Here is a 24,651-nt window from a genome sequence, read left to right as displayed (position 1 = left end):
TTAAATAACTATTTTGTTGTTCAACAGACATTTGAACCAGAGGTTATTTTAGCAACTGCTGACGTTCAAGTTAGGTGGAGCAATTAAATGAGACCTGTGCGTTAACTATGTGTGGATTGTTCATAAATGTGTGACCTGTCTATAGGTCAGTTTATTGATGGATTTGATACAAGTCCAGGTGGTAAAGAAGAACATCCAGCGACAGAGCTGATATTCCAGTTAACTGGATGGTGAACCAACCTATGAATCCTTGAGGAGGATCTTTCAGACTAACAAGTATTTGAGAGTGGATTTCCCTTCTTCACTTCAGGGTGTGGTAGGACGGACAAAAATAAACACGGATCGAGTCAGCGATCAATCCGCTGACTGACAATCCCAGACTGGACCCAGAGACATTTCATTATTTTATTTGTGAGCACTTTGTTTTAGTTTGTTATTTTTTTTTTAGGTAATTTTGCCATTTGTTGTTTAACCAGTTAATACAGTTCATGAAAAGTTCATTCCTGTGTTGCAAAACATCATGTAAGCCAGTATTGAGTTTCAGGACGTTGCTCATATTTAAACACAAACCATTTTACTGACCAGAGTAAATAAAATCAATGAGACAGCATGTGAATTCCGTCTAAATCCACTGACTTGTTGACATGTGTTAAGTATTTAAAATGTGCATATGTTTTGAAAAGCATGCCGCTAAAAGAAAGTTGTGATAATTTAACTATCCAGGATAATATAATGTGAGTAAAAAGGTTCAAGAAGGTTGACTGGTGCACATATTGTCTGTTGTGATGATTTAAAGATGAGGCTATTGAGGTTCATGATAATGTGAAAAAACAAAAATAGGGCATCCACAGTGTTGCAGACTCCGGTGACTGGACACCAACTCCAGATTACCAACCACTCTATGACCTTCACATTTGAGTGGATGTAGCATGATCAGTATAAAGTAACCCAATATAAAGTTCCTTTTTTTTAATTTATTTTTTTTATCATTTAAAAAAATATATTTTGTCTGATAAAGAAATGCAATTTTATCTCACTGTATGTGTCATGACCTGATGAAACAATATCACCCACCCGACGGCACTCACACAGTAACACATACACCACACACTGCTGTCTATAAAAAAAAGATGGATCTAAGAAGTCCTATTTCTCAGAATTGTAAAAAGTTGTGTTTCCGGCTTTGATGCCCAGGCAACGCAAATTCACGTTGTAAAGGCCCGGGTGTTATGCAAATACGGGATTACTGTGAGTGCAGATCCCGCTGTGAAGAAGCCCCAGGTAGCCTCAGCACTCTCCATTGAGCAGTGAGAGCTGCAGGGATCCTATCCCTTTTCACTCCAAATAAAGTGGCTTTACATTTCAGCCAGGACCTGTTTATCCAGTCCATTGAGCTGCAAACTGCGATCAAGTTGGACAAATTTACAGCAATTTTACGGTCCAGCCTTTCAAAAGAATAAATACATTTCTTTCAGTCAATGTATGTTGGTTGAGTCACTTCAGTAAATTTTTGGAATTTCCTCAGCTGTAAACATTACAGATTTGTCGACGTTTTTGAGATTTATGATTCACTTTGCTGCTGTTTTAGTCCTGTTTCTCGTAGCCCAGAGCTCTAAATGATTTCCTGAATGTTATAATTGTTCAACCAAACTGAAAGTTAACGTAACAATACAAAATAATTAGGCTATAGAAACTCAATAAAGCAGCATTTACAGCAGTCAATGAACATCCTCCATTCCCCCTGTACAGATTGTTGCGCTTTTATTTTGAAGTAGTTACCGGCCTCTTCCGGTCTCGCGGTGTTTGTCTGTGTGACCTGACGGCGGCAGCAGCGTGGCTCTACCGGAGACGGGCAGAGGGAGTGTCTGCAGGCTGGCAATAGGAGCAATCTGACGCCTTGTTGGTGTGAATGACTGAAGGGGGGGAAAAAAACAAACAGGCGAGACGAGCACGGAAATCCGAGGAACAGTTTTCTTTTGCAACTTCTTCCCGCTTCCTTCGTCCCTCCACCAGAATGACTGCGTGAAAGGTAAAAACAACAACAACTTTATATTGCGAGCGAAATGTTGCTGTCTGAATGATGGGAAATGTTCAGCTTGGGAGCAGGTGCACAACCTCCATTAATGTGTTATGAGTGTTATTCTGGCTTTGGAAATATTTTGAGTGACACATCCGCATACCGTACACATATTCTTATAAAAGAGTCACTGTTTCGTTCACGAGACGAGCTTAAATTAATGTTACATTGGTTTATCTCACGTCCAGTTTCAGAGGACACTGCACTGGTTCAACGACTGGGAGTTCATTGTTGACGCGTTTATAAGTGACTTATTAACAGCACTAAATGAAACATGCTAATATAGCGTTAAATTCCGCCGCTTTATGTGAACTAGAAGTCAATACATTGCGATATGAGTCCTAAATTGCTCCCGAACTTCAGTGGGATCCCACCGCATCAACTAAAGAAGTATAAGAACATAAACATCCAAACGAAAAGACAGCGAGTGCAGCCTTGACAGGCACGAAAGGCAAACAAAGATAAAGAAACTTAAAAACCAGCAAGCAAAGTGCTGCTGCTGAATGATTTTCACTGAAAGTCCATTTTGTAAGCAACGGGAATCATCCATCAATCTAACAGACAGTGTTTGTTTCTTAGGAATTTATGGGGTAAACAAACAGGGGAGAGGAAGATCATTGAACCTCTATTGGTGGTGTGCACAGTTTATGTCCAATCTGATTTAATTACGCAATATCATGCACACCCAGAGGTGGTGTGTGATCAAGCAATGGAGCAGCATGATTATCACATGCAAAAATTACCTGAGTGCTCATACTGACTTTTGTTTGGAATTAAAACAGTGCATGCAAAACAGCTGCAGATTGATAACATGAGTGTCACAGTAAGCATTTGTCTGAGAGTGTTACACAGTATTAAACTATGGGGTGTGTGGTTTCCAGTTTGTGTGTAAGTCTTACAGGCCAAACCAGACGACCTGCTGCATACAACGCCTATGTTAGTGTAACAGATCTGAAAACATTACAGGTATGTTTGTCACAGTGGATAAATTTGGCCCCTCTGTTAGTGATAGCCATTTTTGTTACCCAAATTGCTCATGTGACAGTTAGTTGGTTTACCTTGTAGTGGTTTCAGTTCAATAACAGATCTGTTGTGGCTGTATCATGTCTGTAGATTGTGTTGCTGAGTCATCAGCCGTGCTTCAATCTGTGACAGTTTCTCCTACCTTCCTGTTTGGAATCATATTTTAGTGGTTTTTCCTCTTAAGTGCAGTGTGTAATGATAAAACTGAAGGGCAGCTCGCTTCCAGTGTCAAATTCAATGTTTATGGTCATGTAATTCTTCACATCTGTAAACATTATTATGAAAAATTATCTGTATACGTGACATGAACCTATTCAATACCACTTGTCACAAAAAGGGGGACGGTAACAACTTGTTTTATTTTTCAGGCTACAAATTGACTACCTGCTTATTTTTGTTGTTGTTGAGTTTTTATGTATAATACATTTATGACTCCATCTAACGATTATTTAATTATTAACTGATTGATCTGTTGATTCGTTTTTGATTAATCAGATAGCTGTTTGGTCTTTAAAATGTTAGAAAATGTTGAACAAAGTCGACCAGTGTTTCCGAAGTGCAGCCCAAAACAGTCTTGTTGGGTCTCAACCAACAGTCTTCAACTAAATGACATTAAGTTTTTTATCATGGAGGTTGAAAGGAAACTGGAAATATTTACATTTAAAAAGCTGGAATCAGATAATTTTATCGTTATTTTCATTATAAAAAGACTCAAAACAATAAATTGATCAAGATAGTTGGCAATTCATTTTCTTCTGATTAGCTATTTATTCCACTAATCGTTGCAGCTCTAAATACATTATATACTTGTGTTAAAAATATTTCTGTCACCTGTTTAGTCTAAATAATCACATGATCACAGCTGTTTACCTAACAGGTACACTTAGAAGCTTATGTATGATTTAGTTTGACTGGATATCCTTCATCAGAATGAGGCCTCAGAGGCGGCTTGCAACATTACAATGAGGCTGAAAAAAATGACAGATCTTAAAGGAGAGTGTTGACATTCAAATGGTTTAATTTTGTAGGAAAGAGCCCTTTAATTTTCAATGTATTTCTTATTAAAAACATAAATTGAGGACTGAAAGCTGAGCAAGAGAATGAAGATGAGACAAGCAAGAAGGTTTGTTGTAGTTGCTTGTGTTTGTTCACTTTGATTGATTAGTTTCTCTTTACTCCCGCAGTAGTAATGCGCTTTCAAAAATCTCGACCAACCAGACCAATCCAGTCTCCTTTGTAACAACATAACTAGCTGGCTTCGTCTCGGCTGAGAGTGATGACGTTTTTTTCAATGTACACATGTCCTCTTCTTCTCTCCCTTGTTCCTTCAGCAAATCAGTTATGGAGAGCTCCGTTGAGGCTTCCCAAGCTGGAGGCGCCTCAAAACCCAAGCCAACTGTGGCCCCCAAACCTCGGCTCACTCCCAAGCCCTTCTCTCTGCAGAAGAACACCACCATTCACTCCATCAATGCTCCAAAGACGGTCTCTGTTACATCCAAGCCAACAACAGATCAGACTGAAAAATCAAAGGCAACAGAAGTCCCCAAACCGACATCGAACACCGCTGCTGAGAAACCGCCTCAACCAACTTCCACCTCAGATTCCAGACCAGCCTCTGCAAGCGTGCTCCCCAAAAATCCCCCAGGAACAACCAAAGCAACTGAAGCAGGTCCGCGCAAAGAGAGCGCTCATGATTCTAGTGCAGGAAAGTCAGAACCAGCCTCTCAAACAACTCCACCCATGGAGACACCCAAATCTGAGCCGGTCCAGAAAGACGATGTCATCCAAACACACCACAAAGCAGATATTTTCACTAACTCAGAGCAGAAAGAAGAGAAAAAGAACGGTGAGGAAATTCAGCCGTCTGTCGTCCAACAGCCTGAAGAATCAGGCAGCGATGGTTCCTCTTCCGCCAATCGATTGGGCCGTAATAGGAAGCGTCTGTCCATGGAGCTCACCTCAAAGTTTGAGTCAGATGGTCTGTCTCTGCCCCCACAACCCACCATAGCCATCTCCACGACCAGCGCAAAAGAGGATTTAAGTAAGCTAGTGTCCTCTGACCCAGAGCCGAGCCGCACGGCACCAGAGCCGACAAACCGAGAGAGTGACGATGGTGGACTGAAGGAGGATTATGGCGGAGGAGGCAGCATCAAGCGCAGAATCAGTCTTCTGTTTAACTCGTCGTCGAGGCCGGAGGTCATGACGAAGAGGGAGGAGCCCGAAATTACGAATGGTACAGGAGGTGTGAAGGAGCGAATCAAAATCTGGGCCGCTGAAACGAGTCCTAAGGTTCCAAAGACTGAGAAGAAGCCTCAGGACGGCCCCCGAGCTCGCTCCAAGAGGTGAGTGAGCCTTCTGTGCAGTTTGTGTTTGGTGACATGACGAGACATGAATAAAAAGAAAAGAACATTCTCTTACAAGTGTGATCAAGCAAGAGGTTTATTTGAAAGTTGACACCTATTATGACTGGTTACTCAGATGATCAGATGCGTATCAGTTGAGATCATTCTTTTTCATATTTGATACTTTTAAGTGTCAGTATCTTGTCGTCTTTCCTCTCATCAGGATGAGTAAACTTTGGAGAATTTTTTTTTTTCATGCGAGTGTGTTATTTTTCTCTCTTTTTTTCCACAGCTGAGATTTAAAAATATAGCTGGCATGTATTATTTAGACCCCAGTACAGGTATGAGCCTTGGGTTGGGTGTGTCATTTGGTTTCCTTGGAAACAAACAAGGCGCTTTCAGTATTATCTATGATAGTTTTCAGTTTCTGTGGATAGAGTCCAAGTCTAGAGCTGTGGAGGCAGAAAATGTGTCGCCAGCAGCGTCTTCTATTACTGGACTGTCTTGTGTAGTCTAGTGTGGTAAAGGAATAACGTTGCTTGCAATATCAACACTGTGGCCAGATTAATGCTCTTGAATTATTAATGTTAGATAAGAGTACAAACAAGGCAAGCACAGAGTGTGAATTGTGAGATTAGATGTCCAACTGCACAAGTGCACACAGATGGTGAAAAAGTCAGTTCCCTAACTTTTTGACTTATCCCACTGATATCTTTAGCCACTCACAGGTAGTTTATTTGTTTTTCATCTCTGTTTTCAGTAGAGCTTCTACTGAAGATAGAGTATATTCTATGAAAACTATAGACAGTATGTAAATTAAGTCATAACTATCTGAATGAATAGACACTGAAGAGACAAGTACAAAAACAGTTTTTTAACTGGTCAAAAACTGACCTTTTAAAGGAATAGTACACCATTTTGAGTAATTTACTTTCTTGCTGACATGAAGATTAGATTGACACACCTCCTATATCTGTGTGCCTGAAATCAATGTTTTATAAACGTTGTTCCTGGGACCCACTTTTTAAAAATGACAAACCATCACAACCCAATTCACAATAGGGATTTCCTATAAATTATAAGAAGAGATCCTTTGTGCATAAATTAGCATAACTTACTGCCATTTCCACATCACCTAATATTATCTTAAATGGAGTCATTTTGAAAATATGTACATTTGATAAATCACACTTTGTTTTTTGTGCATTATTGAAATCGTGCACGCATACAATACTTTAACATGCTATTTACTTTACCGATGGCTTCCCATCCATCCTCATGCTGGCTATTCTCATTGGCAGTTTTCTGATCAACAATGGCTGTAGTCTGGTCTTTAGCGGGACCTTTTTTTTAAATTTATTAGCCAAGCATTCATTTCTTGTAACATGCTGCAAAATCTGGCAGAATTATGTCAGAAACTGTGAATGTGGTAGATAACAAACAAGTTCCCCCTTGTGGTCCAAAGAGGTACTGCAGTAGTAGAAGGCAGGAAGAAATTCTGTTAATTTATTTCGGCAACACAAATAAAATCTCCTGCGACTCTTTGGGAAAGACTGCTTTAAATTATATATGTTACATGCTGGACTATTTCTTGTACAGCTGGTGACTTCCTGCATTCCTGTGAGGTTGCCAGTCAACCAGCGGAGACTCCGAGAAGTCACTGGTCTGAACAAGAAGTAGTTCCAGCACTTAACTCTCTGTGACACTGTAACTTGCCTTTAAAGCAAAATACAATGTGTTATTTTATGAGCTTTCCAGGTGCTGATCGGCTGGCTGTTTCCCCTGCTTTTAGTCATTATGAATAGTTGAGCCAACTAGCAACAGGCTCTTGTTTTGTATTTTGTTTACTGACAGTGGTATCAGTCTTAACTCTCAGTGTATTTCCCTGAATGTCACGTACTTTGATGTGATCAGATTTTCTTCTTGCTGAGATGCCTGAGCATGGTCATGACATTTTTTTTTAATGCAACCATCATCATTAAACTCAGTTTTTCTCAATGACTGACTGTGATTGGTTTCCCCCATCGCAGCTTTGAGCCCGCGACTGCTCCAGCAGAAGAGAAAACACACAAAATACCAACCGACGATCTTCCTGCAGCAGAGACGTCATCCAGTCAAGCTGTGGATCCACTTCCAAAGGTCTCACCAGAAGATGCTCTTCCTGAAGATAAATCCTTGGAAAGCACAACAGAGAAACCAGAAGAGCAGAACAAATCAACAGATGACGTCCAGATACACAATCGAATCCCATCTGCAACCCAGACTGTCACTGATGAGGGACGCTCGGCTGAGCGTGAAAGTGCTGAGGTCATACCAAAGAGGCACAATGTCAAACGGCGCTCTGTTCGCTTTGGGACCGTGCAGAGAGATGATGGTGGGCCTCCACTGATCCTGGGCTCAGCATCTGAATCCAGCACAGATGAAGAAGAAGAGGATGAAGCGGCTCCGGAGGACAAAACTGAGGAAGATTTCCCCGTTTCAGTGCCTGTCTATAGAAGAGTAGGAATTCGTCAGAAGAAAGATGATGAGATCCAAAGACAAGAAGAGGAGAGACTGAAAAATCTGGAATTCGAAACAAGACAGAGAGCAGAGGAGAATGAACAGGCAAGACTTAAGGTAGAAGAGGAGCAAAAACGGGACAAAGAAGAAAGAGAGAAAGAACAGGCAAGACAGAGGGAAGAGCTGAGGCTCAGGGAAGAGGAGAAACAAAGAGAGGAAGAAATGGAGAGACGAAAGAAGGAGGAGTGGGAGAGAGAACGGTTAAAGGAAGAGGAAAAAGAAATGAAGAGGCTGAGAGAAGAAGAGATGGAAAGGGAAAGACAGTTGGAGTTAATGTGGCAGAGACAGGAAGAGGAGGACAGAGAGAGGGCAAAGCAGAAAGAAGAGAGGCTGAAGGAAGAGGAGAGACGGAGGGAGGAAAGAGAAAGGCAGAGAGAAGAAAAAGAGAGATCACTGCAGGAGCACGAAGAGCACAGATTGGAGGCAAAACTGAGAGAGCAGGAACTGAATAAAGAGAAACAAAGAGAGGAAGAGTGGGAAAAAGAATGGGTGAAAAAGGCAGATAGGTTGAGCGGAGATGAAGGGGACATGGAGAGACAGAAAGAGTTGGAGGTGATGTGGCAGAGACAAAAAGACGAGGAGAGAGAGAGGGTGAGGCAGAAGGAGGAAAAACTCAGACTGGAAGAGAAGGAGAAAGAAAGATTAAGAGACGAGGCTGAGGAGAGAGAGAGACATAGGAGGCTGGAAGAGGAGGAGAGGATGAGGGAAAGACAGAGACAGGAGGATGAGGAGAGGATGAGGGAAAGACAGAGAGAGGAGGAAGATGAGAGGATGAGGGAAAGACAGAGACAGGAGGAAGAGGAGGAAAGGATGAGGGAAAGACAGAGACAGGAGGAAGAAGAGGAGAGGATGAGGGAAAGACAGAGACAGGAGGAAGAGGAGGAGAGGATGCGGGGAAGACAGAGACAGGAGGAAGAGGAGGAGAGGATGAGGGAAAGACAGAGACAGGCGGAAGAGGAGGAGAGAATGCAGGAAAGACAGAGACAGGAGGAAGAGGAAGAGAGGATGCGGGAAAGACAGAGACAGGGGGAAGAGGAGGAGAAGAAGATGAGGAAAAGACAGGAGGAGGAGGAGGGGAAAAGAAAGGAGCTTGAGAGGAAAATTAAGCTGGAAAAAGAGGAGGAGATGGAGAGAATGAGGCAAATAGAAAAACAGGGAGAAGAGGAAAGAAAGAGACAGATTGAGAAAGAACGAGTGGAGGAGCTAGAGAGAAAAATGCAAGAGGAACTGGAAATAAAGCAAGCAGATGAGCTCAAAGAAAGACTAAGAAGAGAGGAAGCGAGAGAAAATGAAGGACTTGGGATGTCCAATAGGGAACAAGCGAGCGCGGTGGACAAAGTAGATCAAAGTCTTATCAGTTTTGACTCTGAAGATTTGACTCAGAAGTCAGAGTCATCACATTCTTCTGCACCAAAAATCTCTGAGCCCACTGAGAGTCTGATTGATGTTGTTTACGATGACTTCTCTGTTAGGAAGCCGCTGATCGAGGTGGACTTTGATGATTTTTCAGTCAAACCAAAGATAAAGGGCTCACAGGCTAAAGTAGAAACTACTCCGGTTGTCTATAATTGGGCAGTTGACCTTTTGGATAAAGAGGAAGTGGAGGTACCGGTGCTCCTGGATGTCAAACCTCAGGAGAACAAAGTGACGTCAGAGCAGGTGGAAGAACCAGACAGCCCCGTGCCTGCACCAGCTCTGGAGAAACCAGAGGAAGAAGAGGTGGACGAGGAGAAAGAGAAAGAGAGGCCAGCAGAGGAGCAGCTCATCTCTGTGGAGGTGAATGAGGAGGGGGAGGAGAATGAGACGGAGAGGGAGAGGGAGGAAGAGCTGGATACAAAGGAAGATGAAGGTGAAGAAGAAGAAGACAAGAAGGAGGTAAAGACACATCAGTCCCGTATGTTTGGATTGTGACTTCATTTGAATGTCTATCATGCTAGATTTAGTTTTGTGCACTTCACCATGGCTACATGAATGGGTGAACTGTTCAACTACGCAAAAAGGGAGAGGTTAAGAACACAAACAGGAACAGGAGTGTGCATGTAAATGTGGTTACTTCACTGCTGAATCATATCAGCCTGGCAGGCACACTCACCTCACCTGCACCAACTCTGAGTCATTCCTGTAGCACAAGGAAAAATATCTTGTTATACTCGCTTTAGCCTGATTAAGTCACAGCTCAAGAGTGTGTGTGTGTGTGTGTGTGTGTGTGTGTGTGTGTGTGTGTGTGTGTGTGTGTGTGTGTGTGTGTGTGTGTGTGTGTGTGTGTGTGTGTGTGTGTGTGTGTGTGTGTGTGGATCCACAGTCACATTGAGAGGAAAAAAAAAAAAAAGACAGTCCTCATGCAAGTGTGAAAGCTTGGGTTAAGGTTAGGGTTAGGATTAGGAGTTGTTATTATAATGTACAACAATATAATGTCCTCTGAAGAGATGGAAACACAGCAAGGTGTGTGAATGCAGGTATGACATGAATTAATGTAGGTTTTCTCAAGTTTTTTCTTACATGCCCTCTGCCCCAAGAAAATCGTGACAAAAAGGGCCAAGTTTTAGTTGTAAAATATAAAATTAAAAAATAAGATTACAAAATTCCTTTCTTTCTGTTGTTTAAATAAAAAACAACAACTTTAACTTCATAAAACCATAAACATTTTTCAAAAATAGAGAAAAATTAATTAAATTTGCAATAAAATGAGAGCAATTGAGTTCAATCTGTGTAAAAAAACATAAAGCAAATGCATATATTATAGCGAGAAAGATAAGCAAGTCCATTTTTGAGAGCTGAAGTCTTATCACTGCATTAGTAGCCTGTTTTGTGTCTTTTTAAAACAGGATTTTAGGCTTGATGCCGCTGGTCTGAAGTCATGCTCAATGTTGAGCTGAGATCTGTATTTTCAGTGTTTTTAGAAAAGCTCATCTCAGAGATAGGATGTGGTGAAAAGGAGCCCACAGCCCTTTGTCCTATGAGTGGGTGCTCCCTCTTCACACCAAGCCAGAACTTCTGAGCTCACAGTGGAGTCAGACGTGGTCTGGATGAGCTGGTCCTCTGCAGCGCAGATGAAATCAGCAGGTGCTGCTGCACTGAATGGATCTCTCACCCAGTCACACTACATGTATTTTTGAAAGAATCCTCTCAGGGAGGAGATGAGCTCCTTAAAACATGGGATCAGTGTGGTGGCTCCAGAATCACTGGTTGCAACAAATTCACTCAGACTGTCAGAGTATTTCCTCTGTCAGGTCGTGTGCCCCACATCTCTGGCTTCTGAGTGAATTTGCTGATCTTATCTGCAATAGACGAAAATTGTATTAATTCAGCTTTCCAAATAAATCTGAGATTGGCCAGTTTATTCAGAAATGGTTCTTTCATAAACATGCACAGAAATCCATGCATACGCTAAATAAAGTACTTCTCTTCCCTTCAAGTCCTCCAAAAACAACCAATAACCTTGTGAGAGCCACATAAACACAACTGAACGTTCAGTCATTTCCTCATAAAGTGCAGAGTCTTGTTTTGATGCAATCAGCCACGCATCATTTTATTTCAGGGCTCATCTGCATTGATATTTTTTTGTTAATGTGACAGTGCGTCCATTGCACACATGCTGAGACCTTCCTGATTTGGTGCCTGCAATCCCTTCCTCCTTCTCCCTGCCATGAACTGTGCACTATTCGTGCAAACGCCCACACAGTTTTACCATTTCAGCCCCATGTTCTGTCAGGTAACAGTCAAGAAGGCTAAAAAGCTCATCAGCTGTTGCTCTACATGTAACATACAGGACAAAACAGAAAATCCTCAAAGCAAAGAGACGCAATAAACAAGCAGCTGTTATTGCTGAAGATGGGCTGTCAGCAGCTTCGTTCACCTGTCAGGCGAAACGTTTGTCTTTCAGTTTTTTGGTGACTTATTTTTGAAGGACATTTGAAATGTCACACAGCTCTTGCAGGGAGGATGAGCTCTTCTACTGTCGTGTGTTGTTTCAATTCTGTATACCACAAAAAGTAGTGTTTCTGTTTACAAGTTTTCTCTGAACAAACTCGAGTGGCTTGTTGATGTGACAAATGTTTCTAAGTGTCCTCTTAATTTCTTGAGTCTGACACCGTCAGAGTTTTCAGACATAAAATACACACTGGTCTCCCCTCATCTTCTATCACATTCGCTGTGAACAAAAGAGCAGGACAGGCTTTATTCCTGTCGAATATTTCTGAATTAACATCACTGCAAATCTGAAAGCACAGTTTGATTATTGTTCTGCTGTGAAAAAAGATTGGCACATCAAAACATGAGTTCTGCGCTACATTTTCTCCCCTGAAATCACTAAACCTAACTAACTAAATAATGTTCACCAGTTAACAATTTAAATGTAGTTGCCAAAATATTCCTTTAAATCTCTGCATCCCTGTCCAAAACAGACCTTCCTGTGTTTAAATCGATTTCAAGACAATGTACCATATCAACATTATTACAGATAAACTATAAAAGCTGCACATGCAATGTATAATTTTATACTAACTTGCCAATAAATGGTTCACAAGTTGTTTTTATGACACCAGCAAACTGGGATGTTTTCTTTTTATTAGTAGAGCAAATTCTTTTTTATCACCCATCCGTCATGTAATTCTGTCATTAATTTGTATCTGTAATTAAGTAAGTGTACTTTATAAAGTTGGGAGGTCAGTAGTTTTGTGAAGCTGGAGAGCATTTGGGTGCGTTGATAACTAGACTTTGACAAGCAATTTTTAAAAGCAGTGTTTAGTGGTGCAGATAATCCTGTTTGATAAAAAAAAACTCAAACTCCAAAAATGTGATTTTCTGTTTCAGTCAGTTCACATTGAGAGATCTGTTGAAGTTGTTTTACAGCTGCCGTCAACAAACTGTCTCTGGGTGGATCAACAAATACACTTTGTAACTATACAGCTAGATAGAAGAAGTCCTCATCAGTTATGTTGCGCGTAACAGTTGGCTAATGTTGCAGAAAAATGGAATTTACCTTTGCAGTGTTACATCTTGCAACAGAAATTAACATAAAAAAAAATCAGATATTTACAGATTTTTTTTTTATCAAGCTTTAACCATTAATAGAGACAAAGCAGCAAACACAAACCATTTGAGATTAACAGAGAAAAGATGAGGTTGCATTCGAATGACTGAACAGCTGACAGAGACGTGCCTCTCAAGATAAAACGGTTCACCACCTGTTTGAACATGCAGCATTTTTTGCATTTGATGAAGACACTTAAGTCTTGAGCCCTAAACTGTGTTCATGTGTGAGTGGTTTTTTGTTGTTGTTGTTGTTGTAATATTAGGTCTCTGTTTTCTGTGTGCGTCCTTCAGCAAACAAACCTTGAACCGTCAGTAAGGGGGCAGCGTTTGGCTGCTGTAAAGGCCACTGAGTTTGTTGCTTTGCCTTTCATGTCTGTGTGAGCACATCCTTGTTTGCACCACTGAGTGGCGCTGCAGCTTTTAGAAATTTGCACTTCCTTATTCTGCGCTACAGAAACCATTGAATGTATCTCATGTAGAGCACCCTACACTCCCACAATATGACCAGCATGTCACTAGACAAGCTTTTATTAATAAAATCTGACCTTTTTGTGCTGCAAGAAAAGCTTTTCATTTTGACTGGGCAGAATGTGGAAAATGTTTACTGCGCAAACATAAGGTGTTCGGCCGACTGTGCGCCCTCATTCAGGCTTCTGACTAACAGACAGACAGATGGATGGATCTTGTTGTAAGTAGAGCCGAGGTGTTATGTGGTCAGCATGTCCTCATTTGGATCTGCCCAACAGGGCAGAATGTCAGAATGACCATACATGGTGCCCCTATCTGCTCTCATTGTCTGTCTCCGTCTCTCTACTCAAACTCTCCACCCTGTTTTGAGAGGGAGAACCCGTCACCCTCCTCTTACACACACACACACACACACACACACACACACACACACACACACACACACACACACACACACACACACACACACACACACACACACACACACACACACACACACACACACACACACACACACACACACACACACACACACACACACACACACACTTTCTGGCACACATACACACAAAAGAGGATGGGCTAATCCACAGACAAGAAAGTTCACATGTCTGCTGTCCATTCTTTCATCTGGTGATGCCTGTTGCTCAAAATGTTCTCTCAGCTTTCTGCCGGGCCTCCTGTTTGCCACTTCTCCCTCTGAGTTTTTTCCTCTCACAAAGACCCGGTTCATTCATTGCTTGCATTTACCTACGGAGCAGAGGGAGGTACAGAAAGCACCTTGGCCCAGCCTGCCGCACCTTTCTTCCTTCCCTTGGGATTTTCCACATCCGAGCACAGACCTCCGCTTTGTTTTGACGTTCTCTGAAATCACTCAGGTCTACAGGAGATGAAGGAGTGCTCTACCTCTACCTGGCTTTGGATGTTTGGAGTGGCAGATATTTCCCACGCTGCTTTTCTTTTTTTCGTACCTTTTTTTTTGTGAACGAGGATGTAGGCACACAAGCAAACAAGCTTGAAAGTGGCAGATCAGGCTGTAGCCAAAGAAAGAAGGTACATTGTTTTCTTTTCTTCTTTTTGTACTTTCAGAGCTACAACAAAAAGAAGGTTTTTGATTCAGACTTATCAATGGATGATACTGTGATGATGAGAGGATCCTTCATCGGGACGCTGCTATTCAGGATGTCACATCCATCATAGTTAATGTGGCAGTGGAATAGTGTTGTCACAGTGCAAACACATGGCTGGTCAGACTATTTACCTCTTTAATGACAGCAAAAAATAGACTGTTCCAGGAAGCTTGTGTGAACTGAACCATAGAAATATGTAAAGAGGAAGGATCGTGCTCAAATGAAAGATGGACTGTATCTTGTTTTGTATGACATCAGAACCCTTTCTGCTAAATACAATTTGTGCAGATCACAGACCCAGCTTTCTGACTAACCCACAAAATCCCTTCCTCTCTAACAAAGCTGAACCTCAGTTTCTCTGGTGACCCGGTTCCCATGGTGACTGTAGCGTCGGGACAACCAGCTGCCCGAGCTTTTTCAACCATGCAGTACTTTGGAGGAAAACTGACGGCCGCGCAGCTGCAGGTGGCGGGCTGGGTGGGCAGCGTACGACGGTCTTTGCAAGGGGCTCTGGAGCTGGTGTGGGGCCACTCGGAAGAGAGGCCGGAGGAGAAGGAGGAGGAAGAGGAAGAGGATGATAAAGAGGAAGGGGAAGGAGAAGATGGAGAAGGAAGATTCCAGAGAGCCATGTCACCACTTTGTAGCTTCGCCAGACGCAGCAGAAGATCCCTGTGTCGCTTCTCCATCAGAAGTCGGCAGACTGTGCAGAGGAGAGCCGCCGAAAGCTGTTCTGTAAGAGCTGATGTAGAAACCCAATAGATCATATTTTTAAATACTCTGAAATGTTCTGCACATAAAATATCGATATTAAATCTAATGGATGGATTTGTTTCCATCTTCATTAGATAAAATGATGAATGAACATGACGGCTCTCAAGGCTTGGGTTCATCAAAGTTAGACACAAGTTTATTTCTTCTTACCTTGTATAATATTTCAACGTCCATGTGTTTACAGATATCCATGCAAATCTAAGTTGGGAGTGCAGCAGGCAGTGACAGTTTGTTTCAGGAAGGACGGCCTTATCTGATGAAGTTGTCAGAGTGTGTTGTTTTATCTGTGTACATGCGTGCCCTTTCCCTCTGTGTCTGTGGTGTGTGTCAGAGATAAAGCACAGTGTGAAAGGTTTATCCAGCTGTGACTGTTTATATCTAGTTATGTTGTTGCCCCTTTTTATCTCACTCTGCCTTTTGTCCATGCTAATCATTTGGTTCACATTTGTTGGCATTTTTTCTTTTTAATTCGTACGTATGTCCGTCCATTTCAATAGATTATTATCTTGTGTTTTGGAGAATATTTGGCACAAGACAAAGTATGTTATCATATTTTTGATGTGTTTGCAGGCTGCACGTAAGTGTGTGTGTGTGTGTGTGTGTGTGTGTGTGTGTGTGTGTGTGTGTGTGTGTGTGTGTGTGTGTGTGTGTGTGTGTGTGTGTGTGTGTGTGTGTGTGTGTGTGTGTGTGTGTGTGTGCAGGAGCCACAACTGCTGAAAGGAGAAAAGAACCTGCAGGCTATTTCCACTCTTAATTTGATGACCCATCACTGTCATTCATTTGAAGTGATGTTTTGCTGACAGTTCTCCTCGATTCGAGTCTCGTAGAGTCTCAGTTTGTTGTGTTTCTGGCCTCTTTTGGTTGGTTTTCTCTCCACTTAACTGTAAACAAACTCTCACATTCCATTGACCGTGACAAAACTGTGATGCAGGTAAACTATAATGAAGCAGACTCTGTCTTAACTTGTACGCCACATCCTGCTCCCTCACAAGTATGTACTGTACTGGCACACACAGATGTTGTTTTTATGCCTGTGCAGCGATGACAGCTGTGGCCGCAGGCATTTTGTTTTCAAGGTTGTCCGTCCGTGCATTTGAACATCCGTCCGTTTTAGGATCTTGTATGCAATATCTCAAAACTGAGAGAATTTCTTTAAATCTGGCATAAACGTTCACTTGGACTCAATGATGAACTGATTAGAGTCGGGTGGTCAAAGGTCAGTATGACCTCATGTCCGTCCCATTCTTGTGACTGCAATGCCATAACTCTGAAACAGAAGGAGAGATTGAGATTGATTTCACATTTGTCGGCACAAATTTTGGGTGTCCACCTTGAAACTGTGGTAATTGTACAGATCTTCTGTGCTGTTGGTTTGAAGATGTGTGTGAAGCATTCATGGTTTAGAGTTGGTAGCTTCTTTGCAGCAACATCTACATTTGAAGCTTTGTCAAGTGTCATGGCTACAACTTTGTCATCTATCAGAATCCCGATTTATTGGCCAAGCAAATGAGCACGCAAGGAATAAGTGAACTTATATAATGCTCACTTATTACAATATCTAAGAAATCTGAAAACATGGCTCTGTGGAGTTTCCATTGTGTGCATGTTTAGCTTAAAGCCGCGCGAACAGGTATTTTCATATTAACAATGTTTAAAATGAAATATGTAATTTGAAAGGTGTTAATCTTAACCTGTGTTTTCACCTAAAGTCTCCACAACTTTTAGTTCCAGCGTCCAGAAATTCAGCAGAGAACTGAAGGGTCCTACAGCCTTTTGTTATCTGTGTTTCCACCACAGTCTGAAGTCCTGTGAATATTATGGGATACATCATGCTGATGTTTCAAAAAGCAACAGCTGCTTTAGTACGTTTTTGCGTGTGAAAATGTGAAACAGTGATGACGTCGGCACCTCATATTCCCATCGGATGTCTTTGCAAAACTGCTTAAACCTGCAGTGCGGAACTTTTGTCTCCCTCTGTTGCCGGATGGAGTAATTACAAAAACACTGTCGAAGTGCTTTTGTCACAAGGGAGGTGGAGGGTAAAGCAATCTCACAGGAACTTTATTTAGACCCTGTTCCTAAACACAGGTAGAGGATCAATTCTACAAAAGTTTATTAGTCTAGGGAAAGTTATTGTGGTGGAAACGTGGCTATAGTGAAAAAACTGACAGTGAATTGTCTTTGTTTCAAGACACAGCACGCAGCCACGTTCAGCAAAAATACCTGCTCACTTAGCTGCTGAAGAGGCAGATAATTCCCTCAGGAAATGGTGAAGGTCAAAACAAAGATAAAATTCAAGTGAATATTAGACTTATTTGTCTGGTGGCCACAAACAGGACTCTTAATATTGAACTACGTTTGCTTAATGTGTAAATAGTTTTGTGACATCTAATATGTATTGAGAACTTGTTCTTCTGTGGTTTAACAATATATATATATATATATATATATATATATCAATTTGTTTTGTTTTTTGGAGGCGAGAGTTAGTGTAGTTGCATGGCACTTTAAGTAACATTGGCAGTTTCTCTGTAGCAGGGAAGTCTTTTGCTTTTTTCCAACAACAGACTTGAAATAAGCAGACCGGCTGTTTCATATCAAATCTGCACATCATTCTGAGATTCACTTTCCTATTGTTTCATTAATTGTTGCATATATATCGCTGCCAAACAGGAAATTCAAGTTTATTTTTTAATTCCCTAATTGCGCTTTCAAATATTTAGAAAGGAAGATATTTGAGTCATATGATGTGCTGAACAGAGAAACATTAAAAACTTCCAAGGCAAAGGTTGGACAGATGCAGGATCAATTCATGGGAATGAAATTGTCACACTGTAAACTGTGTCTTTGTTATAGCAGACCTGGTTTATTTCTCTGCATCTGAACACGGACTGCGGTTATAGGAAAATGACCAGAAGCCTATTCATTCATACTGGGATACTAGGCATTGTGCAAATGAAGCGGCTGTGTGAGTCCCGACTAAAAGACAGACTCGTGAAGGACATGAGATGAGGGTGTTTACTCGAGTGTTGTCTTGTATCCAGGTGACAACATCAGGCAACACAACACTGGGATGTACCTCTTGACAAAATGTGAAGTGAGCCCAAAGGAATGTTTTGCGTGGAGCTGCACAGTAGTTGCTTTTGTTTGGTATGTGTTTGTGTGCGTGTGCGTGTTTGTGTGTGTTTGTGCACCCATGCATTCCTGCATGTGGGCGTGACATCATGAGTGGGGTTTGGTGTGTCTGTGTGCAGGCGTATAGGTGTGTGCGCCAGCGCATGTGCGTGCATGTCCAGGCTCCTGGTGTTTATTGAGGACAGCCCAGTTTCTGTGACCGGCTCATTAAAAGACGCATGCTTGGCTGGTCCTCAGTCCTCTCTCCCTGTAGTTAGTGATCTTGGCTCAGCACACAGTTCATTTTCGGCCCATCTCAACTCCACCATTTGAACTTCTAATATGCTGATTTCCAGAACAAAGAGGAACATTTCCATCACGATGAAGCAGTTGATCTAACAGAGTGTAGGTAGCGTTGTATTAGTAGATATCTGCCCAAACCTAAAAATGCATTGGGGATGAATTGAGGAAAATATACCCCACAAAATGAAACACCTCCCTTGATTTTTCTTTTATTCTTTTGCTTATGTTTTAAGGAATTTCTGTGTCTCTCTCACAGGCACAGGTCAACAGTTACAGCACAAACGATGAGGACAAAGACACTGATGCTTTGATAGAGAGTGAACCGGACCAACAGAACGGAGTCTGTGAACAAAGGTCTGAAGCTGACAGGTAGGAAAGAGGTTGTATTATAAAACTATTCAAACCCCACTTCCTGTTGTGTGTTTATGTGGCTTCATTTCCTTCATCTACCCTGATGGAGACAGGCGAGACGGGACAGGTTTCAGTGTCTTTGTGTGTTGTGCTGAAGGTGTGCCTTCACATTATGGTGATTTGATTAAAACTGAGCACACCTGAAAAACAGAAGCCCTGTAGCTATCTGACATTGAAGTTTTAAAGTAAGTAGCCTGCAGGTGCAAGTTGGAAAGCCAAGATGAGCTCTGGTTTTGTAGTTTAATCAGCAGAAGCATGCAGTGTAACCAATAAGAACCCATCCGAGTGTGAAACTGTAATAAAGTTCCTTTTTCTTTTTCAGTTTTTTTAAGCAAATGTGTGATTTGGATTTTGCAGTTAAAAAGCTAATATATGAAACCTTATGAAACAAGCTATTTAGAAACACAAATCCTGTGACAGCATAATCCAGCTAAAATGTGCAATCAAGTATTTTCAAGAGTTGAGCTCCTTGTGCCCCCTTGTGGCAAACAGAGAACGAGACACATAAGCCTAAAAGAGAGGCGCTTTGTGTAGTTAAACAAATTACTAATATAATTAGCTGAACTACAAGTATTACAGCAATAACCTTTGTCTTTTCTTTCCCATCTGTGTTGACACATGATTCTAAATAACATTTGTTCTCTTCAGTCCGAAACCTGACGAACTCCCTGAAGTCTCCGCCGAAGATGTTGATACCACTGATTTTCCCCGGGAGCCAGAGTTACCTCCACTCCCCGAGGTTGGACACTTTTTGTTTCTAAATCTTCCTCAGTTTATATCCTTGTTATATGCTACAACATTAACGTTGGAATTTGGTTGTTTGCAAACAGACCTGAGGAAATATCTGCTCCTTTATCTGATTTTTTTTTTTTTTTTTTTTTTTAAGTGACGGTGTGTAAATGCACACTGGTATCGTATTCATTCTTTGCTGGATTCTGTTTGTGTGTCTCTGCACAGGTCTCCATTCCTCTCCTCGACACCAGCGCTCAGAGATCCAAAGCAGATCTGTGTAAAAGGCGAATTCGAACGCGTCCGTCACGCTCGCTCCGTGCAGGGTCGTTTCAAACGGGGAGACTGGACTGGAGGGCCCATGACTCCTCAGGTTATTACACTATCTATAATGTCATGGAGTCTTAATGGAGGGCTGGCACTCAGGGATTCCTTTGATTTTGAGTAAACAGGCAATATCGCCAACAAATACAACCGCTCCGGGTAAAAAGAAGTCTGGGAATGTTGATTCACTGCATGTTTGGACCGATTTGTCAACTCTTATTTTCAGATGAAAAGAAGGCATCGTCGAAACAAAGGGAGTCAGATTCTGAGGAGGAACAGCCTAAACCGAAGATGGTCTCTTCTCCTCCTCCCTCCTCCCAGAAAGTCCCCATGTTTCCTGGTCTGAGCCCTGCAGCCCTGATTGTAAGTGCTCCCAGTCCTGGACAGCTTACATCTAATGTTCGTCTATATTATTTACATGTAACATGTAAATGAATGTCATTTGCATTAAGTTAAATGTACTTACCTGCTATTTAAGGCTCAGATAAAAAGGAGGACGGGTGGAGGAGGACCTGGAGCTGGAGAGGAGACAGAAAAGGACAAGGCAAGAGGAGACAAAGAAAGTCAAACCGAGAAACCAGCACCATCTCCCTCGCAGCTCTCGCGCTCTCCTCGCTCAGCTGCTCAACTCGCAGGGGCTGCACGGGTGTTCCCACCCTTAGGCAGCAAGGACGGAGCGTAAGCACGTCACACTTCAAAAAATTATAAAAGTCCTATAAATGATGAGACCCGTATGAATGTTCTCAGAGAGAATGATTAAAATATTGATTCTGTGTGTCACTCAGAGCCGTCTCCTCCCCTGCTTGGCTGAAAGAGCTGAAGTCTAAGAAGCGTCTGAGTCAGCATGATGCTGTTTAGCCAGACACAGGTGAGTATTTTAAAACTATTAAAAAAAGAGGCATACTAATTTTTGTGTTATCATAAAACATAATTTTGTTACGAAGTTTAATGTAAAAAAAAACTGTCAGCAGCTTCTTGCTTCCAAATGCTTTTGTTGCTGTAATAAAGGAGAGTTTGATTGTTGCCTTGTGATAATTAACACTTATTGTTAGTTTCGGCTTGCTCTCCATCATACGTCTTTCTTTTTTTTTACATTTGAAAGAAAAATAACCTCACTCCTCTCACATTTTAGGCATTTTTGTAATGCACATGAATTTTTTATCTATCAAAATATACATTATTTCTTTTTTTCTCTCATTTTATCATAATTTGTCAAAGACACATTTTTAGCTTTGTCTCATTCAAAAATTATCTAATAGTCACTCCATGGTCAAATATCTGAAATGGCATGTTTTGGATGACTACTATTTTCAGCAGATTTTTGATTTAATCAATTTTTTTGCATTTATAACGAGTGAATTTCATAACCTGTAAATTGCTTCTCTGTCTACATTTGATGACTTAATAGGATTAGCCATAGATGATCATTTAGCAAGAAAGTTTTTACATTTTCAACATTTGACTCATACTATCTACTGTTGTAAAAGCCATATTTTGCTCTGAGATTACTCCCAACACAAAACACACATGCTAAATACAAATGCTCTCATGGTATATTAGATATCCTTTATGGTTTAAAACTTCCATTTGAACTTACTGCATGTTTTGTTCCCATTAGGAGACACTGCCATTGCTGTTCAGGAAGAGACAGTCCATCTCAGCTGCTGCTGCTGACAGACACCTTGATATGATTGCTCCATTCTGCACTTCAAGTGCCTTATTTTGGACCTTTACTCAACCATGCAGGAGGGAAATTCAGACTTTTGCCAAACACAGTGGCAATTAAGAAGTTTTATATTTTGTAAATTAAATAGGGGGCCAAGGCTTTGTGCCGAGACTGTGATGTGTTAATGAAAATTACATGTTTTATTGACTGTTGTTTAAAGGCTCAGAGGAGCATGTATGCCCCAGTTTAACTTCGAGCAAAGCTATGGACTGTCTTACTGTTTTGATGTGTAAATCCATCATAAACTGACACGGACTGATGACACTAGGCCTTCAGCAGGGAACCTTCACGCACAATCATGCCTTTCTGTAGTTGAGGACACATTGAGATAATGCATTTCATAAATCCTCATCTTAACCTTAACCATGACAACTAAATGGCTAACCTAAACCTAATTCTAACCTTAACTTAAAGACAAGTCATCCAACCAATGTGACTGCATAAAGGTTGTTTGTTCGTGTCTTTAAATACGACCCACAGGACTGTTTCCTAAATTAGTTCCCCTGGTTAGGTTTCGGTACAAAAAGGTGGGAAAAGGTAATACTTAAAGTTAAAATGATGACTTGAATCATGTTAGGCAATAACTACTTCCTTAAAATATGCAACTTTTGTTGTCATGGCAGCAGTAAACATATTTAAAAAAAAAAAAAAAAAAAGGAAACAGGAATAAATACAAGTCTGCATTTGCACTGAACCATCCACCTGACCCGCCTTCTCCTAACAAGGAAAAACTCACCTTATAGACATCATTTGAACTGCGTCACTTCTCCAGGACACCAGATTATCGGTATTTTCATGACCGCCAGAGGTCGTTTAACTCTAAGACGTAGCTGTAAGTGGTAATACAACGCGTGAACAAAAGATCTTTGTGGTTGATTTTTGGGGGAGGGTTTTTGTCCTTTAAAGGAACAGTGTTTAGCATTTAGTGGCATTTAGGCAAGGCACGTTTATTTGTATAGCACATTTCAACAAGAAGGCAATTCAAAGTGCTTCACATAAAACCATTAAAAGCACCAAAACATTCAGGCAAAAGAAAAGGACCTTTTAAAACAATTAGAAACAGTGATTAAAACATTAAAAAAAAAAAAGAAATAAAGCAAGCTAAAAATAGGATAAAAAGTTCTAGTGGCGAGTTTGCAGATTGCAGCCAAGTGAATATTTCTCACTCTTCCCTCCAAGCATGTAAAAGAATCTACGTTGCTGTGAATAACACAAAAGGCCCCTTCTTGAACCCGTGTTTGGTTTGTCCCATCTGTGCTACATGACAGTAAAAACATGGCACGCTCCGTAAAAAAGGACCCACTCTCTATGAAGAGATTAAAGGCTTAGTTTAAGGTAATACCCTAACGAAAACATAATTATGAAATAACAATCAATTTCTGCCAATATATCCGACTAATTGAACCTTTAAAATCACATCTTATCCCTTGAAAAGCTTTTTTGTACTTGTCAGAAACAGCCAAATTTCTCACCTTTAGGTTCCCCTCGCTATGGTTTTGAACTAAAGTTTGTCTACACAAATATAGAAAGACATGAATAAGTCTACACATGTACAGAAATACTGAATATAAATAATGCACCTTGTGTGTAGTTTTAAATGTACAAATGTGTTTTACATTATGTAACCAATCACAAATGGTCTTGAGTAAAGCTTGAAGCACTTTAAATTTTAACAATTTAATGTCCATACAGTACATCCAAGCAATAGAGTCATCGAGTATGAACTGTAGTATCAAAATCCAGGGATTTTTTAAATGTTTTTATTAAACCATTAGTGTCTGTCTTCTATTTGAAACGAGGTCCCACAAGATTTAAATAAGTACTATCTGACTTTATTAACACATCCAATAGCTGGTCACAAAAACAACAGCAATAACAAAATATCAGGAAACATGTTTTGTAAAACTTTAAACTTAGAAAAATGCATTAATCTTGTCCGCAATGCTTTTATGTGCCTTTTCAATGTTTAAGAATGAATGTCATCAATTCTATAATCGTTTATGAAGAATATATTGTATGTTAAGAGGAAATTGAGGGAATTTTATTAAAACTTTTTCTATGAAATGAAGTTGAGTGTGTCCAAACATGGTTTTATTTGTTTCACAAGCCTTTCTGCTGCCATCAAACTTTTTGGTCAAGTTGTAATGTAATAAATGGAGTCATGCTAAGAGAGTTGATAAATCCAAACATCATTTAAGTGTGTTTTGGATGGCTGACAAGAAATCAGAAAGTTGGATGCAAATGTTTTGGATGGCAGATGATGAGAAAGGTAAAGAAACAAGGGACTGGAGGCCAAGATAGCTGGGTGGGGCCAATTGTGCTGAGTGAGACTGATCTCTGTTCATTCTCTTGGCTGGCAGTCAGTGCTTGTGCCCACTATAGGATCATGGTGAGGATGGCAGCATGGGCAGCGCTGGCCAGCGTTTGCCAGTGTGCCAGGGACAGAGGGCAAGCCTATTGAGAAGCAGTGTGATGGACACAATGGGTGCGACAGACTTGCTGCATCAACAGGCTTTTTGCTGCTGTGGCCAGAAATAAACCATAAATACCCCCACTGCCATCCACCAAGCGCTCGCCAGGCCTCCACAACCACACACACCCTCACACTGAGACAGACAGAAAAGAAAGCAGAAAGACGGA

The 24,651-nt window shown here is 41.1% G+C and overlaps 1 protein-coding gene across 1 annotated transcript; it reads left to right on the top strand.

The window, feature by feature from the left end:
• Positions 1 to 1,848: 1,848 nt before the first annotated feature.
• Positions 1,849 to 24,079, top strand: LOC138628622 (golgin subfamily A member 6-like protein 22). Its single transcript, XM_069711764.1, has 10 exons — positions 1,849 to 2,029; positions 4,432 to 5,442; positions 7,473 to 9,876; positions 19,078 to 19,190; positions 19,881 to 19,971; positions 20,190 to 20,334; positions 20,512 to 20,648; positions 20,764 to 20,963; positions 21,071 to 21,153; positions 21,904 to 24,079. The coding sequence occupies exons 2-9, from the start codon at positions 4,442 to 4,444 to the stop codon at positions 21,141 to 21,143; spliced, it is 4,164 nt and encodes a 1,387-aa protein (XP_069567865.1). The 5' UTR covers positions 1,849 to 2,029; positions 4,432 to 4,441; the 3' UTR covers positions 21,144 to 21,153; positions 21,904 to 24,079.
• The last annotated feature ends 572 nt before the right edge of the window (positions 24,080 to 24,651 follow it).

Source organism: Brachyistius frenatus, unplaced genomic scaffold (assembly GCF_029030835.1).
Source record: "Brachyistius frenatus isolate BFR_SWC_R1_liver_20210118 unplaced genomic scaffold, ASM2903083v1 Contig_4, whole genome shotgun sequence".
NCBI classification, from domain to species: Eukaryota; Metazoa; Chordata; class Actinopteri; family Embiotocidae; genus Brachyistius; species Brachyistius frenatus.
Note: the sequence above shows the minus strand (reverse complement) of the source record. Positions and strands in the feature narration are given on the sequence as shown.